The 24,010-nt window shown below is 40.3% G+C and overlaps 1 protein-coding gene across 3 annotated transcripts in view; it reads left to right on the forward strand.

Annotated features, from left to right (window-relative positions):
• Positions 1 to 2,632: 2,632 nt before the first annotated feature.
• Positions 2,633 to 24,010, forward strand: part of GPC5 (glypican 5) — a 710,259-nt gene continuing 688,881 nt past the window's right edge. For 2 of the 3 annotated variants that reach the window (XM_055542771.1, XM_055542772.1), the window contains exon 1: positions 2,633 to 2,925. In XM_055542771.1, coding sequence (XP_055398746.1) covers positions 2,763 to 2,925 — 163 coding nt within the window. In that variant the 5' untranslated portion in view covers positions 2,633 to 2,762. The other variant, XM_055542774.1, reaches the window with a different exon arrangement.

Consider the following 24,010-nt stretch of genomic DNA (forward strand, 5'->3'; position numbering starts at 1 on the left):
CTAAACGTATTTAGTTTCTCATTAGACCCTATTCCATTTCTCTATATAACTTTCCATCTAATTACTCTGCTGAAATAAATTGCAAAAACATGTAGAAGAGAGCTTGCTTACATGCCTCTGTAATTCCTATTATGCCTAGTGTATAGTTTCTTAAAAATACAGTATATGTTCAATCAATATTTCTAAGTTGATTAGTTTTTACTGAACCACCAATAATTCTCAATGTTTGTGATTTTCCCCTCATAAGACAGATTGTTTTAGAGATTCCAAGTGAATGAATTGGACCAAGTAAACTCTGAAATCCTTTTAGTACTACTCTGTGATGATCAAATCAATCAAGGAGAAAGCTTGGTTAAGAAGAAAAAGAAGTTCTGGAAAAACCTAGGGATTTTGGACTTCGGTGTGGTCCAATGGTTGAGAGTCTGCCTGCCAATGCAGGGGATGTGGGTTTGATCCCTGGTCTGGGAAGATCCCACATACAGTGGGGCAACTGGGCCCACGTGTCACAACTACTGAAGCCCTTGCACCCTAGAGCTTGTGCAACGAGAAGCCACTTCATCGAGAAGCCCACGACAGCAACCAGAGAGTAGCCCCTGCTTGGGGCAACTAGAGAAAGCCAGGGCACAGCAACAAAGACCCAGCACAGCCAAAATCAAGTAAATATTAAAAAAGAGAAAATCTAGGGACTTATTAGCCTTAATATTAACATATAAGGACTTAACATATAAGTAACATATTTTACTGAATGTAACCCAATAGGTTCTTTGGTATGGCATTGGAGTGGTTGAGGAGAACCCATGGTTAATAGCAAACATTCTGGATTTCAAGGCCTGGGTTTGATTTCTGGTTCTAGCATTTAATAGCTATGTTGGCCTTGGGCAAATCGCTTCACCTTTTTGAGCCTGTTACCTCATCGGTAAAAGAGTGACAATAGTGGTAAGTACTTTATAGGGTTGTTATAAAGATTAAATGAATGACTTAGTACCCTTAGAAAGCACTTAGGATATTGTCTGGCATCTAAGCACAGTACACATTCTCATGGTCATTATTTTTTTTTTCTTGTAGATAGAGCTGACTTCCAAGTAGTCTTTCCACACTTGGTGGCTAGGGAAGAAGATTCATGGGGGTAGTATACACCCTTCCCCCCATCAGGATACATATATAAAGCTTTGCTTGAAGTCCTTGAATTAAGCTATTTTTTTCAATTCTCATTTATTGAGAAAGCATCTTAAAAAATATCTAGTGTTCATGGAATTGATGTCAAAAGCCAAGTAAGCACTATTTCCCTGAAGAAGTATCTCAGCCATTGCCCTGGGATGGTTTTAGAGCAAGCAATCTACTGCTGGAAGCTCTGCCTTTGGTATCACTGGTCATTAAAAGTCTCAGGACACTTAACTAAGACAAAATGATTCATCTCTATTTCCTGGCAAAGGTTCAAATATGAGAATAAATTCCCTTTAAGTGGTTAGAGCATTTATAGTTCCCCTGGCCTGATGCTTTTAAGTAGTTTTGTTTTACTGGAGGAGGACTTTCTTCAGGTACCTATAGAAGATGAAACACTTGTTAGTCACAGGCTTAGTGTTGAGTCAATCACATTTCAGAAATACACCTGGCTTTTGGCTTTTGGTTTCTAATGCATTCCTTTTGTAAACTGACAAAATTCCTTTGTCATTTTAAAATCGTTTAAAGTCTTCATGTTGGTCTCTTCCTTGTGAGAAACTCTCCTGAGCACTTTTGCCTGAGTAAATCTTTGAGAAATGTTTTTAAAATTAGAGAAGTGGTAAAGCTCAGAAGGGCCCTTATAGATTAAAAAGTACGGAAGCAAAATATGATGCTAACGGGTAATAGAAGAAACTGGATTTTACTGCCAAAGCAAGGACGTTATACTGTTTACATGTACTTTTTATGACTTCTAAATTCTTTCAGAAAATCGTAATACTAACGAAAAATATTCCAAAGTGGCAACATAAAACAATTTTTAAAAAGTAGCTTCTCCTGTGCACTCTTTTAAAACTAAGTGCTATTGAGCCTCACAATTGAGATCTTTAAGTATAATTTTTTTTTTTGTATTTTGTATTGTTCTCAGATACCATTTCATGCAATTCAAATACAAATTCCTATGCATTGAAGACCTTGATTTACAGGGAAGTATTTCATCTTAGTTCTAGTTGGTATTTCTCATATCTTGTCTTCTCTGAGCTCTTCTTTTCATCAGACTGTTGGTCCCAGGAATGGATGGGGAGAGGGAGGTCGGGTTTCGTTTTGTTTCCTTGCTCAAGGCTACGCCGCTCGGGTGTTTCTCCAGCCAGGGCCGCGTGGACAGCGGCTCAGCCGCGGGGCGGGTGCGGCCCGTGGCGTCGCGCGGGGGCGTGGCTTAACCACGGGGCGGGGCCTGTCCGCGGAGCGCGACCCGCGGGCGAGTCTCAGGTTGGCAGCTGGCAGTGCAGCCCGCGGCTACGGCCAGAGCCGAATGCTCGCGGGCTCCGTGCGGCTCCAGCCGTTGTCCTCGCTCGCGCCGCGCCATCTCGCTCCCGCCGGAGAGGGAGACCCGGCGGCGCTCTGCCAGAGAACACCGCGGTCCGTCTCGGGGCACCTTAGAGGAGAAGGTGAAGCCGGGGTCCTAGAGCGGCCGGGGTCCCAGAGCGGCCGGACTCCCGCCAGCCGCCGGATCGCACAGCCGAGCCTTTTCCAGCGTCTGCAGCGCTGGGCGCGCGGGGAGAGTGGGGTCCGCGGCGAGGGAAGGAGTGACTGGGACACCGAAGATGGGCGCGCAGACCTGGCGCGTGGGCTCTCGCTGTCTCCTCCTGCTGGCTCTCGTGGGGTCTGTCCGAAGCGAGGGCGTGCAGAGCTGCGAAGAAGTTCGGAAACTTTTCCAGGGGCGCCTGGTGGGACCTGTCAAGGGGCTGCCGGATTCGCCGCGGGCAGGTAAGGCGCGGACTGTGGGAGAGGGCTGGGAGCCTGGGCACGGGCTGGGGCGTCCGGAGCGCGGACCCTGCGCTGCTCAAGCTCTCTGGCCTTTCGTGGGAGAAGTTGACCTTTCAGGTCCTCCGACCGCACAAGGTGCCTCCCGGAGAAGGGCGGTGTGACCATCCCGAGTGCAGCGCAGCTCCGGGAGCTCCAGGACTCCTCCTGCTGCTGAGCCGAGCTCCGGGCGTTCGCTTCCTGCCCGGCTCCCTTAGTCTCACTGATGCGATGCAAGAGGCCAGCAGAGCTGACAGCGGGGGACAGCGCTGCCTGACCGCGATTCTGTTACGAGTGGGAACTTCCCCAGTGCCCCGCCGGGGGGCCTCGGTTTGCTGCTTTCTCCCACGGTAGATGGAGCTGGGTTGGTCACTCCAAGTTTGATACTAAAACCACAAACCTACATTATCCTCCTTTGCTGGAGAATGGGGTACTGACCAGGGCGGCCGGTGTCCTTTGTTATGAGGACTCAGACCCTGTGCACTCACCCTGGTGTAACTCTGAGCCCCGCTCTTTACGCCTGGGCATCAAGTCCTTCCTTGTAGGTACCAACTCAGTGTGCCTCTCGGAACCATTGCGTAGTTGCAATGCCTGAACGATGTGCTGGCAACAGGCGATCAAACAGAGTGCACCGGGGAGCCACTTAACACGGGTGAGATCTACCAGACAGAGATTGAAGGGGAAGGAATACAGTGAGTGTGGCCAGTGTGGATTCTGCTTCTTGCGTGCGCCTGCACCTTTACCAGCTATTCGGCGCCCGCTGCGTGCTTCTGCGGGTGGATTTCCAGAAACATTCGGTCTGGAAGAATAGATCTTAGTTGTTAAACGCAACAGCAGGTGTCTGGAGTTAAGATCTTATTGGAGCAGTGCACCTAATTACGGGGCTAATTGCCAAATGCTGTGAGCTTATTGGCTGGACAGTGAACTTGTGGAGGATGCTTGGGTCTAAATCTGTTCTCTTCTGCCTGTGTAGGGTGAGGAGACTTGCTGCTAGCACTGGGGAGCCCTGGCTCTTTCGCTTGATTTCTTTGCTGGTTATCAACTCCGTTCTAGAGTCATCCCACAAGGAAAATCTGAGCATTTGGGCACAGTGAATCCATTTTAGTTTACATGACTAGTTTTTTAAACAAACACACAAATATGTATTTGGATACCTGTTTGGTACTAGGAACTTTTACTAGTTGAAACAGCATAGATGCTCTCAGCTTAGGGCAGTTCTGTCCTCAAAGGATACCACCCCCCTTGTAAACCGCTCGTTTTATTTCAGTGCATTTGTTTCATTAAAAAAACAAAAACAAAAAACCTCACTTGCCAGTAGCTAAAGCAGCTTAAGTGACTGTGTGTGTTAGGGCGGCAGGGGTGGGGGCGTGGCATTGAGCTGTGAAATCCACAGCTGAATAATTAGATCCCGCCCCCCCCATCCCATAATTTTGTCTGTTATGTTCACAAATGTGGACAGTTAAGGACTTGATTTCTCCACCCCTCTCATATCTCAGTGTTTCCGGTACTTGCTAAACGTAATACAGTGACTAGAAGGTATTGCAGTTCTAGAACCCTGTGTGTGTTTCATCTCTTTAGAAGAACTTTGCAGAGTATCATCACTGGCATAACGTTTTACTGAAACTGAAGCTGGGCCCTACAGAGAAGGAAATCGTACTTATTTGTGTTTGCTACACATGGCACAAAAAAGAGCCAGGATGGCAGGCATCTTCTTTTCTAAGACATTCTGGTTTGTTTCCCCATTGCTAGTACTTTTCTTTATCTGTGACTTAATGCGATGGAGGGGTCATAGAAGCACCTACTGAGGGGGCCATGCAGGGCTGAACTCAGGGACATCAGTAGTGCTGCTGAAAAGAAGTGCTGAATTCCTTTGACATTTGCAGTAAGAAAAAGTCACATGAAAGTATTATTCTGAATCAGAATCACCCAATAACAAGCACTCACATCTGAATTTGATATAATTCTGAATTTTTTGTTTCTCTATTATTGATTACTTTTTATTTTAATAATTATATTAAACTGTTTCTTTAAACCTCGATGTCTCTTGTCTTTCCACTAAATTTTTTTTCATTTCCCCATTTGAGTGAATCACACATACCACATGGCTCATAAATGCTTTTCTTTATTTTTGTATTTATATATGATCTATAACATTTAATTTGATTGAGTATAGTAGTTGAACCTTATTTTCTAAAATTATCCTCAATCTCAAGAGAAAACATAGTTAATATCTACATAGTCATTCTCACATAAGAATAGAAATACTAATATTTTTGTTAGCAAGTACATGTATTTAGCACATAGACTTTCATTGACTAAAGCTAGTTCACTTAAATTTGATATTTGTTTTTCTTGAAAGTTAATTTTTTTTTTTTTTTTAGTGCTTTCTTGCATTTTTTGTCTACAAGTGGTTAATTCCTGAGATGCCTGGCCAAAATGCCATTTAAAAACTATAAGCTGGTAGAATAACTTCTTACAGTGTCATCCTATATTTGTGACTTTTAAATCTTCTGAAAACTATGTTACCCAATTTGAAATTACTAAAAGGGTGAGAACAGCCATTTAAGCTGTTTCTCAGATTCCACTCACCTTTGTTCTCTACCCTGCTCCAATTCTTTAAAGCCTATTGAGCTCCTAAGGATGTTTGGATGAGAAATGTAAAAAAGGAGAGAAGGTGTAAATGTGATTAGAATTACAGATTTCCCTGTGTTCTGATTTTATTTCCTAAGTAGTAGTCAAGGTGCCCTTTGCTCTTGTTTGTTTTGTTCAGAAAAGAACTGTTAGTGAAAGTGTCTTTTAAAAGTCCTTTTATTTTTATTTTATTTATTGGGGAGGAGGGATAATGTTTTCCCATTGAAATTCTCTTCACGCAGGCATTGTTTTGCTTTTTTAAAGAAGATAATTCAGAAAGGAGAAGCTTATAAAAATCCAAGGCTAATTTCAGATAATTTATATACCAACTAGTTTTTAAAATGTGGATTTTCCTTGATACAGAGAGTAGCTTGTGCAAGGTGACTTTTTCTTGGTAGCTTTGGCTGTAAATGGGATAGTAAAAATAAACTTGGTGTGGCAATATTAAATTCTAAAATTATCAGACACTTTAAATAGTGCTCTATAGTTTGTATTTTTTAACTGCTTTCATTATAATCCAATCTTATAATGTCTTCGAGGTCAGTATTGTTGCATACTCATGCCCAAACAATCTACCTGGTGATCTTAGAGTTTGGAATTACAGACATTTGGATTCAAAACTAGGCCCTGGCACCCGTAGCTCTGTGACTGAGGTACATCAGTTAGCCTTTTTGAACCTCTGTTTTCTCACCTGTAAAATGGGAATATTGGTTCTTAAAGGCTTGTTGCATAGATGGAATGAAATAATACATGTATATAAAATAGCACGAATCCAGGCACATAGTAAGTGCGCAAAAACGCGTTGCTGTCATTACAGTTTTTTATTTAGTGTCCTGATTGTAACTGGACTTGAGCTTTAAGGGTGAAATTTTAGTTTTGGATGTCTATAAATCAGAACTTTTTTTTTTTTTTAGCTCCATTTAATTTTTTTTATTTATTTATTTTTTAAAATTTTATTTTATTTTTAAACTTTACAATATTGTATTAGTTTTGCCAAATATCGAAATGAATCCGCCACAGGTATACATGTGTTCCCCATCCTGAACCCTCCTCCCTCCTCCCTCTCCATACCATCCCTCTGGGTCGTCCCAGTGCACCAGCCCCAAGCATCCAGTATCGTGCATTGAACCTGGACTGGCGACTCGTTTCATACATGATATTATACATGTTTCAATGCCATTCTCGCAAATCTTCCCACCTTCTCTCTCTCCCACAGAGTCCATAAGACTGATCTATACATCAGTGTCTCTTTTGCTGTCTCGTGCACAGGGTTATTGTTACCATCTTTCTAAATGACATACATATGCATTAGTATACTGTATTGGTGTTTTTCTTTCTGACTTACTTCACTCTGTATAGTAGGCTCCAGTTTTGTCCACCTCATTAGAACTGATTCACATGTATTCTTTTTAATGGCTGAGTAATACTCCATTGTGTATATGTACCACAGCTTTCTTATTCATTCATCTGCTGATAGACATCTAGGTTGCTTCCATGTCCTGGCTATTATAAACAGTGCTGCGATGAACATTGGGGTACACGTGTCTCTTTCCCTTCTGGTTTCCTCAGTGTGTATGCCCAGCAGTGGGATTGCTGGATCATAAGGCAGGTCTATTTCCAGTTTTTTAAGGAATCTCCACACTGTTCTCCATAGTGGCTGTACTAGTTTGCATTCCCACCAACAGTGTAAGAGGGTTCCCTTTTCTCCACACCCTCTCCAGCATTTATTGCTTGTAGACTTTTGGATCGCAGCCATTCTGACTGGGGTGAAATGGTACCTCATAGTGGTTTTGATTTGCATTTCTCTGATAATGAGTGATGTTGAGCATCTTTTCATGTGTTTGTTAGCCATCTGTATGTCTTCTTTGGAGAAATGTCTATTTAGTTCTTTGGCCCATTTTTTGATTGGGTCATTTATTTTTCTGGAGTTGAGCTGTAGGAGTTGCTTGTATATTTTTGAGATTAATTCTTTGTCCATTGCTTCATTTGCTATTATTTTCTCCCATTCTGAAGGCTGCCTTTTCACCTTGCTAATAGTTTCCTTTGTTGTGCAGAAGCTTTTAAGTTAAGAACTAGTTTTTTAAAAGTCACTCATGAAAAAAAAAGTCACATGATTGTTTCTAAAATTGGGAAATATGTCTCTATCTGAAATGATACTTATTAGGTTATGGTGAAATTTTGTTTCTTTTCATGAACTAATGGAAACTCAAAGAAACCTATCTGAGATGGTAGTTATTGGATTATGGTGAAAGTTTTGTTTCTTTTGTGAACTAATGGACACTATAAGAAAGAAAGCTATCTGAAATGGTAATGGTATTTATTAGGTTGTGGGGAGTATTCTGTTTCTTTCTGTGGACTAAGGGGGACTCGAAGAAGGAAAACAGGCTGCACTGTGCCACTGCTGACTGTAACACCCAGACCACCTGGTGTATATATTCAGAGAGGCGGAGGAGTGTGAGTGAGGTGGCTTACGCCATCACACAATTAGATGGCTGATGGCCACAGTCACTCATTGACAGTAATCTCAAACTGGGACTCTTGTTTTTTGTGAACTAACACCCCCTTTTGCTGCTTGCGCAGCATGGTTATGGTGATCCAAAGCCATGAAAGGGATCCACAGACTGACGTCAAGGCAGATTATTAATATCAGGATTGCCCTGTACTGAAACTCACCAGCTAAGAACCACAAGAAACAAGATGAGAGTCAAACAAACTAGGTCTTACTTGCTACAGCAAGGGAGATCGTGCAGCTCAGGAACTGTGGGTGCCTTGGTAAGAGGCAGTTGAGAGGGACCTTTTATAGGATCTGGCCTTGTGCTGGGTAATTACAAGGGTTTAAGGAAGCAGGGCAATTCAGGAATTGGGCATCTTCATATCTTAACTAGGTGTTAGGAAGATTAAGATGACGGGGGTGGATGGGTAAAATAGATAGCTAGTGGGAACCTCCTGTATGGCCCAGGAAACTCAACTCAGTGCTCTGTGATGACCTAGAGGAGTGAGATAGGGGAGTGGGAGGGAGGTTCAGGAGGGAGGGGTGTATGTGTACATACAGCTGATTCACTTCATTGTACAGCAAAAACCAACACAACATTGTAAAACAACTAAACCCCAATTTAAACAAAAAGATGAGAGTAGCTGTCTTTAATGAAGAAGCAGTGACACGCTTGTTGGTTGGAAGAGGGGATATTTAGTCGTTTTGTGGTTGTAGAGTCTCCTTGTGGCCATCCTGCTGCATCACAGGCCTCAGGTGGCTTTGGCCCATCATTGGTGTCTTATTCTGAGCAGGTTGTCTCTGTTGAGTTGTAAACATCAAGACTTAGTTCCAGTGTCAGGGGAACTTGTCACTGTCTCCTCTGGAAAATCTAGTACGTGCCTTGATGCCTAAGAAAATGATATGTTTCTTTTTTTTTTTTTTTTTAATTTAGGCTTTTAGTGAAGCTTAATAATGGGGAAGCAAGTACGATTTTCTACTTTAGGACAGTAGATCATGACTGTCTGTCAGAGCTTGAATTGTACTAATCACATCCTCTTCTCTCATAGTCAGTTTACTAGCAAATGTTAATATTGTGTGCACCCCGGTCCCCTCTCCACCCCTCTTTATGCCAAGTGTCTAACATTCCATATTTATCTAATTGGCCTTAAGGAGGGGTGCAGTTTAGGGAACTTGAGAATGGCATTTTATAATTATATGCTCCCCCCAACCATGATTCCAGTTTGCTAGGACTTTCTAGAACATGAAATTTGGCTTGTCTGATAAGAACACCTTCTTGGTTTATATAGCATTTCTTTTATTATTAACTAGTATAAGACCAAGAGGAACATTTCAACAACCAGATGCTACACCTAAACAGGCATGATTTATAAATCAGTGGCCTCTTGATATAACTGTTCAAGAAACCACAAATCCATTTTGTTAAAATAGAGTCATGAGAGACTTCATTCATATGCTTTGTTGAAATGTATTGCAAACATGAAATCCAGTGTACTCAGTTAACTAACAAGAGCAATTCATTTTAATAGAGAGTAGCCATTGTCCATATCTACCTTTCTTTTATAAAAGCCTGCCCTTCAGTTAGAAGAAAAGACAAAAGCAATTGTGCTCTCAATTCTTCTGTTTTTCAGCTTTAGAAATCTCAAATTTCATCAATTATACTGCTAAAATCATCCTTAAATAATTAGTCATTCTTCTGCAAATCACGGAAAATTAACACAGCTTTTGATTAGTCTTATCAGGCTCACATACAGCTACCATGTAAGTTGAATGTATAATACACCTTTACAGAAAGAAAACGAGATTTTTGTACTTTCATGGTTTTATGAAATAATCTACATTCTCTTGAAAATTTAAAATATTGAAAAGTACAAAGAAAGCAAAAATAATTATATTATCTAGAAATAACCACCAAAACCCCTTTGAATTATCTTTTTAACACCCTCATCAATCCTCTGCTTAGCACATACATAATTTTTGAATGAGCGTAGGATCACTTTATCTTTCTTTGTAACACACCTTTTCCAATGATAAATATCCTTCCAAACATATATATTTTAGTGACTAAGATTCTACTGCACACTTAATTGAATTCTCTATTGCTATTGAAAATATACGTTTCCAGTATTTGCTACCATGAAATCACATGGCTAAGAACATGAAAGGCAAATGTGCCAAACTCCTTCTTTACTCATAGCTTTGCAATCATATCATCTGCATTCATTCAGCTTTAGTGTTTTTCAGTGTCAGCACCATTGACCTGTGGGGCTGGATAATTCTTTGTTGTTGGCCATGGAGGGAGGTGCTGTCCTTAGGATTTCAGGTGCTTAGAAACTTCCCTGAACTTTACCCTCCTGGATGCCAGTAGCAATGCCTTGCCCTCTCCGGTTCGGATTATCAGAGATGTCTCTAGACATTGCCAAATGACCTAGAAGAAGCAGAACCATCCTGGTTGAGAACCATTGGCATAAATGTCCAACCTATGGATATGTATAATGCATTACAAATGCATTATATAGCTGGTTGGTTTGCAAGCCTCAGGTCTCAGCTTAAGTGTCAGCTCTTAGAGAGGGCTTTCTCAGGTTTTGGGCTTCCCTGGTGCCTCAGTGGTAAAGAGTCCATCTACCAATGCAGGAGATTCAGGAGACCTGGGTTCAATCCCTGGGTCAGGAAGATCCCCTGGAGGAGGAAATGGCAACCCATTCTAGTATTCTTGACTGGAAAATCCCATGGATAGTGGAGCCTGGTGGGCTGGGGTTGCAGAGTCAAACACGACTGAGCACGTGGAACACACGCACTTCCTTCTCATGGTTCATTGAACTCTGTTCCTCTTTGTTTCTTTCATGGCACTTGTCCTGGTGCCGTATTTCTTTTCTTTTTATTGTTGATTTTTTACCACTAGATTGTGTGCATGATGAGGCTAGAAAATGTCTTCTGAGGCTGGGTTTATGGATATAAAACCTGTGCAGTCAGGGTCCCACACTCAGAAGGGCCACACGCTTGGTTTAATACTCTGCTGTTTCCATCTTGGGGTTTGAATAGAGGGTCCCGGGTTTCCTTTTTGCCTTGGGCCCTGCTGATTATGTAGGCAGTCCAGTTGTGTGCCTTGTTCACTGTAGAATATCTGGTGCTCAGAACATGCCTGACACAGAATAGGAGTTGAAATGTTTGTTGAATACTTTAGTAAAGCATCAAGTAAGTAAGTAAGTGAAAGTCATTTAGTCGTGTCTGACTCTTTGTGACCCTATGGAATAGTCCATAGAATTCTCCAGGTCAGAATACTGGAGTGGGTAGCCTTTCCCTTCTCCAGGGGATCTTCCCAACCCAGGGATTGAACCCAGGCCTTCTGCATTGCAGGCAGATTCTTTACCAGCTGAGCCACCAGGGAAGCCCAAAGCTTCAAGGAACTTCTTATTTAATCTTTTAAACCTCTCAGATTCTTAAGTTAAACTCTAGAAGTCAGTTCGTAACATTGAAGATTCTATTGATACAGTGATTTTTTAAAAAAATTTTTTATGATGTTATATGCTGCTACTGCTGCTGCTGCTAAGTCGCTTCAGTTGTGTCTGACTTTGTGCGACCCCATAGACGGCAGCCCACCAGGCTCCTCCGTCCCTGGGATTCTCCAGGCAAGAACACTGGAGTGGGTTGCCATTTCCTTCTCCAATGCATGAAAGTGAAAAGTGAAAAGGAAGTCCACTCAGTCGTGTCCGACTCTTAGCGACCCCATGGACTACAGCCTACCAGGCTCCTCCATCCATGGGATTTTCCAGGCAAGAGTACTGGAGTGGGGTGCCATTGCCTTCTCCGATGGTGTTATATAAATAGATTAAAAACTGGCACCTATGTGTTTTACTTCTTCCTAACTTGGGACCAATAGTCCAAAGCCTACCAGTGCCAAATTCAAAACTTTACATATCCAATTGCTTTAAATATAACAAAAGTAAACGTATTTTTGAGCCTGACTGCCTTGTATACCCCACAAAGCTGAACTCATTTGCTGGCCATTCATAAAACAAACTCTGGGGCTGAAAATGATCCCAGGTTGCTGCTGCGCTTCAAAGCTCTTTACTCAGAGACTTCACATCTTGTGCAAAGCAACCTGGACATGGAAGTTGTTGCTGTTCAGTCGCTCTATCGTGCCTGACTTTTTGTGACCTCAAGGACTGCAACATGCTGGGCTTCCCTGTCCTTCATTCTTTCCTGAAGTTTGCTCAAACTCATGTCCGTTGAATAAGTGATGCCATCCAACCATCTCATCCTCTGTCACCCGCTTCTCCTCCTGCAATTTCCGTCTCTCTGGGATTTTCCTTGTTTGCTTTCTTCTCTTCTGGGTGGTAGTCCTGTACCCTCATCTTGTTGCATCTCTTCTCATGCGACCTGTTAAAGTGGGACCCAAATAAAGCTCATTGTCATCTTGAGGTCCTTCTTTTCCTTGACCAACCCTAAAATCCTCACTTACCACATACACATTAGTATTTAGTTATTTCCAGTATAAGGTTGGGACTCGAAGGAGCAATACCAGTTTTGAATGTATGTCTTGCCTTCTGCTAGACTATAGGCTACTTGAGAGCAGGAGTTGTGATTGATTTTTGTTGTTGTTGTTGTTCTGTGACTAGGCCAAACTTAATAAGTCGATTTTTGATTTTTAGAAGTAATCTTATATTCCTAGTTATGCAATAGGCTCAACTTATTGTGTTTAATTATTATTTTATGCCTGGTATTAATAGACTGAGAAATATAGAAAGTGAAGTTTTTAAAAATATATTCTGATCTGGGCTTCATTGTGTTGTTGAATAAATTGTTTACATAAAGTTAATATCTTCTTATGTAACTCTGGCACAAAAAGTGACCTAATGCTTTTGTTTAAATTTAAAGACATTTTTATCTACCTTAGCTAACATTTTTGAAATAGAATAAATGAATTGCCAAACAAATGTCTAGAAGAATTCCTTAAATGCTCTGAAAGGGAAGGAAGATTATTTAACCTTTAAGGGGTTCATTTGCAATTGATATCATCATGTAGACAGTGTGGCTGATCTCTTAGAACATTAATTGACTTATTACTGGGAGAATGGAGAAAAATAAAGGTGACCAACTATGATTTATATCTGGCTGTGGATTAGCTGATTTGTGTTTTATTTTAATGTATGTTTTGCGAAATTGTTTCTTTCCACAAGAAAATTGATAGTAAGGAACTAGAAGATGATTCAGTTTTTCCATCTCCTACCCTTGTTAATTCCACACTGGTAGAAAGTACAGATGATTTGACTATGGAATTATTCCTAAACCGGGAAGATCGTTTACTAAAAGACACTGACTTGGCGTCCAGATTCCATGTGACTAAGTTGAGTGACCACAGGCTTTCAGAAGAAGCATGAAAATAAATGCTGTTAAATCACAAAACATGATATATGGTAGAGGTATAACTCGTCTCTAAAGTATTCTAACAGTTCTAATTTTAGAATACTCATCTAGGCTCCAAGACTTTTTAATGATATCTTAGATTTTTTTTTTCTGTATAAATTGTGGTTGGTTATGTATTTACAATATTTCTTAGAATTAGTTTTAGGAAATTTTACTTAAGTAGAAGGATTACTTAAATCAGTGCTAATGAGATATGCACATTTTGATATGGTGTAGCTATTAACTTAAATATGTTTCAAATACAGTCATATTTAAAAGTTAGTAAACATTTCTTGTTTTATAATTTAAATTGTTTATTGCTCTTTTTAGGGTAATGGTTTTGAATTACCCTAAAGAGGTAATTTTAGGGTAATTACCTGTGCTATGATAACTAGATTTATTTTACTTTTTAATGATTCTATATGGTAATATAATGAAATGATCTTTGGTAGCTATCTTTTTAGAGCTCATAGTCTTTTTCCTTGTCTAATAGTTTCAAGGGACTTTAGTTGGCATAAGTCCTTCAGTATAGTATTCATTTTGGGAGAAGCTAAGAACTGAGAAGAGAGTTGGATAAAAAGCATAACTAGACTGTGACTTCATTGATCAAATGAACATAGAAATTATTTCTGGATGTCCTTATTCATTGTATATATACTTTTTAAATGGGAGACTGTCAATATTAAATTACCTGTTCAGATTTATTTGCTTTTTGAACAACTCTCTTATTTGGTAAGGTTTAGACCAAGTTACATTTTGTTCATTTTCTTTTGATCATTGAAGCTGCCTGTGTTTAATGAGCTGAAACTGAAGTAGGTCAATAAAGTGAAGAGATTAATAGTCTGTTCTCCACCAGGCTTGGAATACATTTTACTCTGGGGGGAAAAGTCATTTCTTAAAAAGATTTTTTGATCAACTTAAAAGGTAAAGGAAATTGAAATAGCATTGACAGAGTCAAAAAGCTGAGGAATCCATGAGTTTGTCAGAGCCCTCTTTATTTACCAGTAAAGACACCTGGATCTGGATTTGAGGTTGTTAAATATTTAATATTTAATTTATCTTTGGACATATCTTACAAAGAAAACAAGGAAAATGACAGGTATGACGGAACATTGAAAAGTTGGCATGGGATAAATAAATGGTAAATCAAGACATTTTAACTTACAATTTGTCCCATGTTATGGTCACATATTTTAGTGAATACTAGTGAATTTAGTTCTGAAATCACTTTATCTTGACTATATCACTTATTAACTATGTGACCTTCAGCAAAGAACTCAACTTCTCAAGGATAGTATATAGTCTGTTCCTTTTCCCTTTTGTGTTCCCCTCCTGGCTCAATGGTAAAGAACTCACCTGCCAATGCAGGAGATTCAGGTTCGATCCCTGGGTTGGGAAGATACCCTAAAGAAGGAGGTGGCAACCACTCCAGTATTCTTGCCTGGGAAACTTCATGAACAGAGGAGCCTGGTGGGCTACAGTCCCTGGGGTCACAAAGGAGTCGGACAGGACGTAGTGACTAAACAACAACAACAACTTTTCAGTAGTTGAGAACCACATGGTGTGGTGTCAAAGCTTTGTAAACTATAATATAATCCACAGTATTATAATTGTAATTCTTCAGCTCAGTTCAGTTGCTCAGTCATGTCTGACTCTTTGTGACCCTATGAATCGCAGCACGCCAGGTCCCCCTGTCCATCACCAACTCTCAGAGTTCACCCAAACTCATATGCATCGAGTCTGTGATGCCATCCAGCCATCTCATCCTCTGTCGTCCCCTTTTCCTCCTGCCCCCAATCCCTCCCAGCCTCAGGGTCTTTTCCAATGAGTCAATCAATGAGGTGGCCAAAGTATTGGAGTTTCAGCCTCAGCATCAATCCTTCCAATGAAATCCCAGGACTGGTCTCCTTTAGGATGGACTGGTTGGATCTCCTTGCAGTCCAAGGGACTCACAAGAGTCTTCTCCCTACACTTAAAAAATTCTTTATATGAGATCAGGCAGCAGGCAAAGCAGAAATTCTTTTTCTTCATGCTAATAAAATGCTGAACTTTCAGATAATTTTCTTCCATCCTTCACTCTCAAAGTATTGATCCTATACTCACAGAAACATAGTCTGTCTTTTCATTCTTTAGTTTAGTTAATAAATTAATTTATTATTTCTAGTTTAACTCTATGGTAGAATCTAATTTGTTTATTCATATTACATAGTGTAAAAACCAAAGACCGATCTTTTGTAAAATGATGTAACTGAAATTACTTCTATTAAGATCAAGAAGGAGGCGCTTTGCCTGGAAACATGCTGATTAAATGTGGTCAGGGAGAGGCTCTACAGCCTGTGATCGACATGGGGTCATTGCTATCGTTCAGTTGCTAAGTCCTGTCTGACCGTGAACCCATGGACTGCAGCATGCTAGGCTTTCCTGTCCTTCACTATCTCCCAGAGTTTACTCAAACTCATGTCGATTGAGTCGGTGATGCCACCCAACCATCTCATCCTCTGCCACCCCCTTCTCCTCCTGCCCTGGATCTTTAAAGCATCAGGGTCTTTTCTAATGAACTGGCAGTTTGCATCAGGTAGCCAAAATATTGGAGCTTCAGCTTCAGCATCAGTCCTTCCAATGAATATACAGGGTTGATTTCCTTTAGGAATGATAGTTTGATCTCCTCGCTGACCATGGGACTCTCAAGAGTCTTCTCCAGCACCACGGTTCAAACGCATCAGGGGAGTAGGAGTTCATTCTCTACTGCGTTTTGTCACGGGCTTGCATATTGTAGTGCTGCTGGGTGGTCTTTGTGTGTCTCCTGTGTGGGGGATGAGAACGTTTTTCCCATAGAAAAGATACAAAGGTGGAGCATGCTGGAAAGTCTCTGCTTGCTCCTTTAGAGAGACTTTTCACCTTGCTCTGTTCGTGGACGACATCAAAGGCATTCTGGCCTCTGCCAGGCCATGGGAGGCAGTGGCTAGAGAAGACTGGGCAAGTGGATTGTGGTGTGTTTCAGGTCTCAGCTGGTGAGGTCCCTGGAGCCTAAGTCCCTTTACCTAAGCACACAGCTCCCTTCAAGTGACCTCACAGCTCTTTGGAGTTGGCTAATTTGGATTGGCCAAAAAGTTTGTTCGGATTGGTAAGCTGCAGAATGAACTTTTTGGCCACCCTGGTACTTTGTCCTCTCATCCCCTCTGAGGCAGGAAGAACTTCTCTACAGTTATTAGCTAGAGTTTTGCAGTATCCCTTGAAGTTTTCCTATACCCTGCCCTTTATAACAAATTTATTAGATAATTCTGTTTGAGATACCAATTTATTTCCTTTCAAGATCCTTCCTGTGTGACAAAACTTTACATACATTAGATATTTAAACCCACAGCTTTCAAAGATCATTTGATTTGTAATTAAAATGTACAGAAACATAAATCTGATCTAGAGTTGATTTATAAATGCTTTTAGAAGTTCTAATCAATGGTGATCTCTTTATTCATATTCAGGTGTCTCGTGATCCTGTTTCTGTTAATTGTTTCTTACGCTCTCCTTTCCCTCACTCCTTTTATGAAGAACACTGCTGCTGCTGCTGCTGCTAAGTCGCTTCAGTTGTGTCCGACTCTGTGTGACCCCATAGACAGCAGCCCACCAGGCTCCCCCATCCCTGGGATTCTCCAGGCAAGAATACTTGAGTGGGTTGCCATTTCCTTCTCCAATGCATGAAAGTGAAAAGTGAAAGTGAAGTCGCTCAGTTGTGTCCGACTCTAGCGACCCCATGGACTGCAGCCCACCAGGCTCCTCCATCCATGGGATTTTCCAGGCAAGAGTACTGGAGTGGGGTGCCATTGCCTTCTCCGATGAAGAACACTAATGCTGGCTAAATCTTTAGGTTTCAGTTACAAATATAACTAAATAGATAACACCCCGAAATAAAACAGTAGTTTAATCCCCACTAAGTCCCGTAATTCAACCAACAACCAAATCTCATAGAATCTGTTGCACAGATGTTCCCATAATTTCTCTACCCACGACTGTTGCCACCACCGTGCTTTAAGCTCGTACCGTCTCATGGCTGGATCATTCAGTCAGCCTGCATCTACACTTGGTCCTTGCCAGTTCACTTCCCAATTGATTCTCTATGAAGGTAAATGTTATCTTTATTTCTCACGTTAAATCCTTCAATGATTTCCCATTGCCTTTCTCTTAAAGAAAAAAAAAAGCAAAAACAACAAAAAAGTGATTCTGTTTTGATGTGTAACTTCTGTGTAATTAAAAAAATAAACATCTCAGTGAAATAAATGGGGGAAAACTTTATGACATCTCATCTGTAATACACAGCAACCAAAAGGTTAGCACACTTAATCACGAATGAGCTGTCACAAATTGGTTACAAAGACACTAATATGAAAAATGAACATAAAGAGGAAATTCAAATGATTAAATGACTAATACGTAGATGATTAAGTCATAACATAGGAAAAACAATTTCTTAGAAATATCACATTGTCAAAGATTGAAAATACTGATATGTAATATTCTTGTGATTGTATTAGTAGCAAATGTAGCACTCTCACCTACAAATACTGAAAAAGGAGATTGATGAGATTGTCTCTACATTCAGGGGGAATTTTGCATATATTACTCAAAATTTGAATTCTGTATACCTTTTGCCTATCAATTCCAATTTATAGGAAAGTGTTCTAACAAAGTAATTGGACAAATTAAAACATATACAGATACGTATAATAAGCTGGTTTATTGTGCTGAAAATCCACAGCTAATTAGTGCCTATTAAATGATAAATTATAAATAATCATGTGAACATTAAACCCAGACAGGTAAAGCTATGTATCTAAAGAAGAACAAGTGATTTATGGCCCTATTGTTAGGAAAAAGCAAATTTTGCCCTGACTTAAAAAAAAAATAGAAGGAACCTATTTGCATATCAATTTATGTACAAACATACCCTAAACAATATGCAAAAAATACCATTAATAGTAAATAACATTGGAAGGTAGGGTTAGGATGAGAAAAGTTTAGAAGTAAGAATGTACTTTGCAAATTTCTGTGTCCTTTAAATTCTTGAAAGAGATTTTTTTTCAGTGATACAGATTTTTAATTTACCCCATGGTTAGTAATATTTATGAATGTATGTGACTCACATTTATGGGAACGTTGAGATGAAGCTTTGCAATTCCACGATCTGAGTATCTCTGTATAATAATGACTTCAGGGTTCCTGGGTTCAGCCAATGACAGCAATGAAAACAGGTGGGCCCATTGCTTTCCATCTTAATGATCTTGATTTCTTTAGTATAGCTTATCATACCCTTCATGATCTGGCTTCTTCTTCTTTAGCTTCATATGCTGTTTTTTCTCTCCATTTGGAAAGGTTGGTTTTTGATCCTGAGCTACCATAAGTAATGTTGTTCCTCATCAGTTATTTCTGGAAGTACTGAGGTGGTCTAAATTAACTTCAGAGCCAGAAATTGTTTCTGAAGTTATCTCTGAATCAGGGTACTTGGTTATGGCCATGATTTTAAAGGCAAATAGAAACAACATTTCTCTTGACAGTCAGTTGGTTTATTGGTCCAGTTCGTCTTCATTGGCAGTAATTTCCCATACCACTGAAAGGTGATATTTCTAAATGATAGAACCCGAGAACATTCCCTTCTAAATTAATTCAAATGTTCAGATTCAAGTGGCAGAAGCCCAACCGAAGCTGTCTGAAATTAAAAAAGGAATGCATTGGAAGTATTAGTATATTGAGGCATCTTAACGGACAGTGAAGACAAAGGAAGAGCAAGGATTCACATGAGCTAAAGAAATGAAAATTGAGACGAGAATGTTTACAATGTCTTAATCTTTGAGGTTACAGGCTTTTTTCCTGTTGTAAAGCAGCCGTGTTCATATAGTAGAATATATGGCTGCCATATCTCCCAAAGGAGAGAAACTGCCCAACTCTTTTTGGTATCTACCCTTTTATTGGTTGTGAATCGAAAGAAGCCAGAGTCAAGCGCATTGAACATCCTGTGACTATCTCAAAGGGTAAGAGTTTATGAGTTCCGAAAAAGGTTAGTGTGAGACTTAGGAGGACCAGTGAGTTTGCTTTTGGTCAAGGTATTTGGAGGGCCTCTACACATTTTGCCAGCTGAGTCTTACATTGCTATTAGTGCATTCGACCAAACCAGAAAATTGAGAGTGGTAAGCACAGTGAAAGCATAAAACTGGCAAAACTTTGCAGACTTGTTGAAGTGCCTGACCAGTAAAATGGGTTACTGGGTCACTGTGAGCTTCCCAGGTGGCTCAGTCGTAAAGAATCCTCCTGCCAGTGCAGAGGATGCAAGAGAAGAGGGTTTGATCCTTGGGTTGGGAAGATCCCCTGGACAAGGAAATGGCAACCCACTCCAGTATTCTTGCTGGGGAAATCCCATTGACAGAGGAGCCTAGTGAACTACAGTCCATGGGGGCAGCAAAAGAGTTAGACATGACTAAGCTTCTAAAAATTGAAGTTCAAGAGGAGTTCTCCAGGTAGAGGTAATCTTTTCCAAAAAGACTTTAACCACAGAAGAGGTAGTAACCTGTCTGCAAGGATTAGTGTGAGAACTGTTCAGTCCAATGATAGAACATACAGACCATGACTGAAATATGTTTTTATCCATTGGTGGGAAGGAGTTGTATGGAACCCATTTGTCAGACCTCGGATGGTCCATTAGCTTGTTTAAAATGTCTGGAGCAGTGCTAACAGGCTTCCTGGGTTGTACTTGAGACAAGTGGTACAAATAAAATAAGTACTTTTGTGGCCTTATTAATGTTTTCCCACCAAAATTGATTCATGAAAGCTATCATTTTATCAGTAGAGCAATGGTTTAATGCATGTATAGTGGTGAGAGTGAATTTTAGAGTCTTTGGTAAGATTGGGTTGTTATTTCATCCAAACCAGAGCTTTCTCTTTTAATCAAACCAAAAATTGTTGAATTTTCAATCTTGTTTTTTAATTTCCACCTGTGGACAATTGTTGGGCTTCTCTAGTCAGTTTTTCTAATTATAATTTGGGGAACTATCATGTTGGACCATGACAAAGGTTTGGCTGCCAGTGGTCCCTTTGAGGGCATCATTCCTTGAGGAAATATCAACAAGTTGATTTCTCTTAGGTTTCCGAGAGTCAGGTAAAAATAAGGCATCTAATAATTTCTAATAGGGCCCAATCTGGAGAAATGTTTCCCCAAGCCAATTAGGAGGCAGTATTGGGAGGAGCCTCCATAGCTCCTCAGAGACCATAGCTGAAAATTGGGAGGATGTTGGAGAGCTGGCTAGAGAGATGAAGGTGCCTAAAATGCTTACATTTTTAACAGGCTGTTTGCCAATGTCCTGGCTTTTTGCAAATAATAGGAGAAACTGGGAGGGTTTTGGTTCTGTTTAAGAGCCTTCATTTACTGGAGTTGAAGATTAAGAATTCTGGTGGTCTTCCTTTGAGGTGACTCATTTAGATTGTGAGAGAGCTGGTTCACCAAATTAACTTGATCTGAAATGGACATAGTTTTCCATTCCATCCTGGTCCTGGTCACTCCAATGGAAAGGTCTTGGTTTGGCCCATTAATAGAGTTTAAAGCTACCTGGGTGAAATCAACATATGAAGGAAAACCAGAATTTTTTTTTTTAAAAAACAATCTTTAAGTCAATCATAATGTTAATTAACAGGTTCGTCAGATCTCTGTGTGCAGACTGACTTTTGCTCTAGTCCAGTAGTGTTTGGAAAAGCCCAAGGAATTTCTCTCTGAGGTTGCCTTCTGATTGCTTGAGTCTGATAATGTAATAAGTTAGGGGACTGATCTGGTTGTAATTCTAGAGACCTTTCAGGATTTTGCTAATTGGTGTTTTTCATGCAGCGCTGGTCCTGGTCTTCATCAACAAACATATGAACTAGTTATTATAACCAGGTTGATAAGCTTGAATGACTGCATTAAATGTCTCAGTAAATCTGTGAGGATCATTGGTCACTTTGGGAAGACCAATTGTGGCTTGCAGTTCAGCTTTTCTTCTTAAAGAGATAAGAGAGAGAGTCAGGGCATGAGAACTCCCTTTTCTGGCATCCTGACCCTGTTTAATTGGTTTCTAATTGTTGTTTTCACAAATAACATGCTGGCTTGTTAACCTGTAAATAGGAAAAACTACCAGACCCTTCACATAGCTGTGCAACTTCACCTGGCATGTGGCATACATCGATTGCCCTGGTGTTTCATTTCAGCCACACCTCAGTGCTTTATTCCCCGCAATGGACCATATCTTTTCATCCATCTTGCCTTTTGTCACCTCTCTGTGGAATATCATTTCCCCTGCTTCTCTGCCTCCAATCTTATCTGACCAATCAGAGTTCAAATTTGTTTTGCTACTCATCAGTGTTGTAGACTTAGACAAATTTAAGTATAATAAGTTCAATTTTTCATTTATTAAATGGGAATATTTTACTTTTTAAAAAACTTTTTATTTTGTTTGGGGATATAGCTGGCTTACAATGTTGTGCTAGCTTCAGGTGAACAGTACAGGGACTCAGTCATACATATACGTGCATCCATTCTCCCCCAAACTCCCCTCCCATCCAGGCTGCCACGTACATTGAGCACAATTTCATGTGCTGCACAGTAGGCCCTTATTGGTTATTCATTTTAGATATAGCAGTCTATACATGTCTATCCCAAGCTCCGTAACTATCTCTTTTTCCTGTCCTTCCCCCACCCCCCTGCAACCATAATTTCATTCTCTAAGTCTGTGAGTGTCTTTCTTAAACAGGAATATTTTCCACTTGTATTTTTTTTTTTTTTGGTAAGAATACTGTAAGGCATCTATTAAAAATTATTCAAGATAAAGCTCCAAATCTCCTCTGACCCTCCTGTCTTATCTCTCCAAGAAGAGAAAATAATTTTTTCCTCTGTGCTCCCATAGAACCTGGTACGTACTTCTGTCATAGCACTTTGTCACATTAATTAAATTTTTTGCAAATGTGTCTCCCCCTGGATTGAGCCCTGTGGGGATAAAACTGCATTCTCTCCTTCTTGGTATCCTTAATAACTATCACAGTATCTTGTACAGAACAGGTGTTTAATCAATATTTGATGAATTAATTTGATTTATTAATCAAAATAAAGAACAGGAAATTACTCTGCAATTTAGCACAGGTGGAAGGAAGACTTAGCATCTCTTGACTAGTCCCCTAAGAAGGGGGTTTCAGAGCCCATTTACACTGTAGGGTTGCCCACTCACACTCTCTACTCAGAAGCTTACACATTTATCAGCCTTGAAGATACCATTTTTAGAGTGATGGTTAACTGACCTCAAAAGGAACAGCCAGCAAAACCCAACCTCCGTCTGTTGCATATTATTTCTGTCAGCTGATTCATTAGTGTTCCTAGAAAGTTTCATTAGCTTGGGAGCAACATTGCATCTTGAACATGTTTCTTCAAGAGTCCCAAAACATGTCAGGATATGAAAGCTCTGGAAATTACTACACTTGCTGCTGCTGCTGCTAAGTCGCTTCAGTTGTGTTCGACTCTGCAACCCCAGAGACGGCAACCCACCAGGCTCTGCCGTCCCTGGGGTTCTCCAGGCAAGGACACTGGAGTGGGTTGCCATTTCCTTCTCCAATGCATGAAAGTGAAGTCGCTCAGTCGTGTCTGACTCTTAGCAACCCCATGGACTGCAGCCTTCCAGGCTCCTCCGTCAATGGAATTTTCCAGGCAAGAATACTGGAATGGGGTGCCATGGCCTTCTCCTTACTACACTTGAGAGAATCTATTTATTTGATTTCTAAGAAAAAAATTTATTTGCATAGGGGAAGGAGTGTTTTTTTTTATCACTCTCACTTTTTACCAGATGTCAATGCCGAAATCCGATTTATTATATTCTTTGCAGCCAAAGATGAAGAAGCTCTATACAGTCAGCAAAAAACAAGACTGGGAGCTGACTGTGGCTCACATCATGAATTCCTTTTTGCCAAATTCAGACTTAAACTGAAGAAATTAGGGAAAACCACTAGACCATTCAGGTATGACCTAAATCAAATCCCTTACAATTATACAGTGGAAGTGACAAATAGATTAACGGGATTAGATCTGATAGACAGAGTGCCTGAAGAACTATGGATGGAGGTTTGTGACATTGTACAGGAGGCAGGGATCAAGACCATCCCCAAGAAAAGAAGTGCAAGAAGGCAAAATGGTTGTCTGAAGAGGCCTTACAAATAGCTGTGAAAAGAAAAGAAATGAAAGGCAAAGGAGACAAGGCAAGATATACCCATTTGAATGTAGAGTTCCAAAGAATAGCAAGGAGAGATAAGAAAGCCTTCCTCAGTGATCAATGCAAAGAAATAAGAGGAAAACAGTAGAATGGGAAAGACTTGAGATTTCTTCAAGAAAATTAGAGATACCAAGGGAACATTTCATGCAAAGATGGGCTCAATAAAGGACAGAAATGGTATGGATCTAACAGAAGCAGAAGATATAAAGAAGAGGCATCAAGAATACACAGAAGAACTATACAAAAAAGATCT

This window comes from Bubalus kerabau, chromosome 12 (genome assembly GCF_029407905.1).
Source record: "Bubalus kerabau isolate K-KA32 ecotype Philippines breed swamp buffalo chromosome 12, PCC_UOA_SB_1v2, whole genome shotgun sequence".
Lineage (NCBI taxonomy): Eukaryota > Metazoa > Chordata > Mammalia > Artiodactyla > Bovidae > Bubalus > Bubalus kerabau.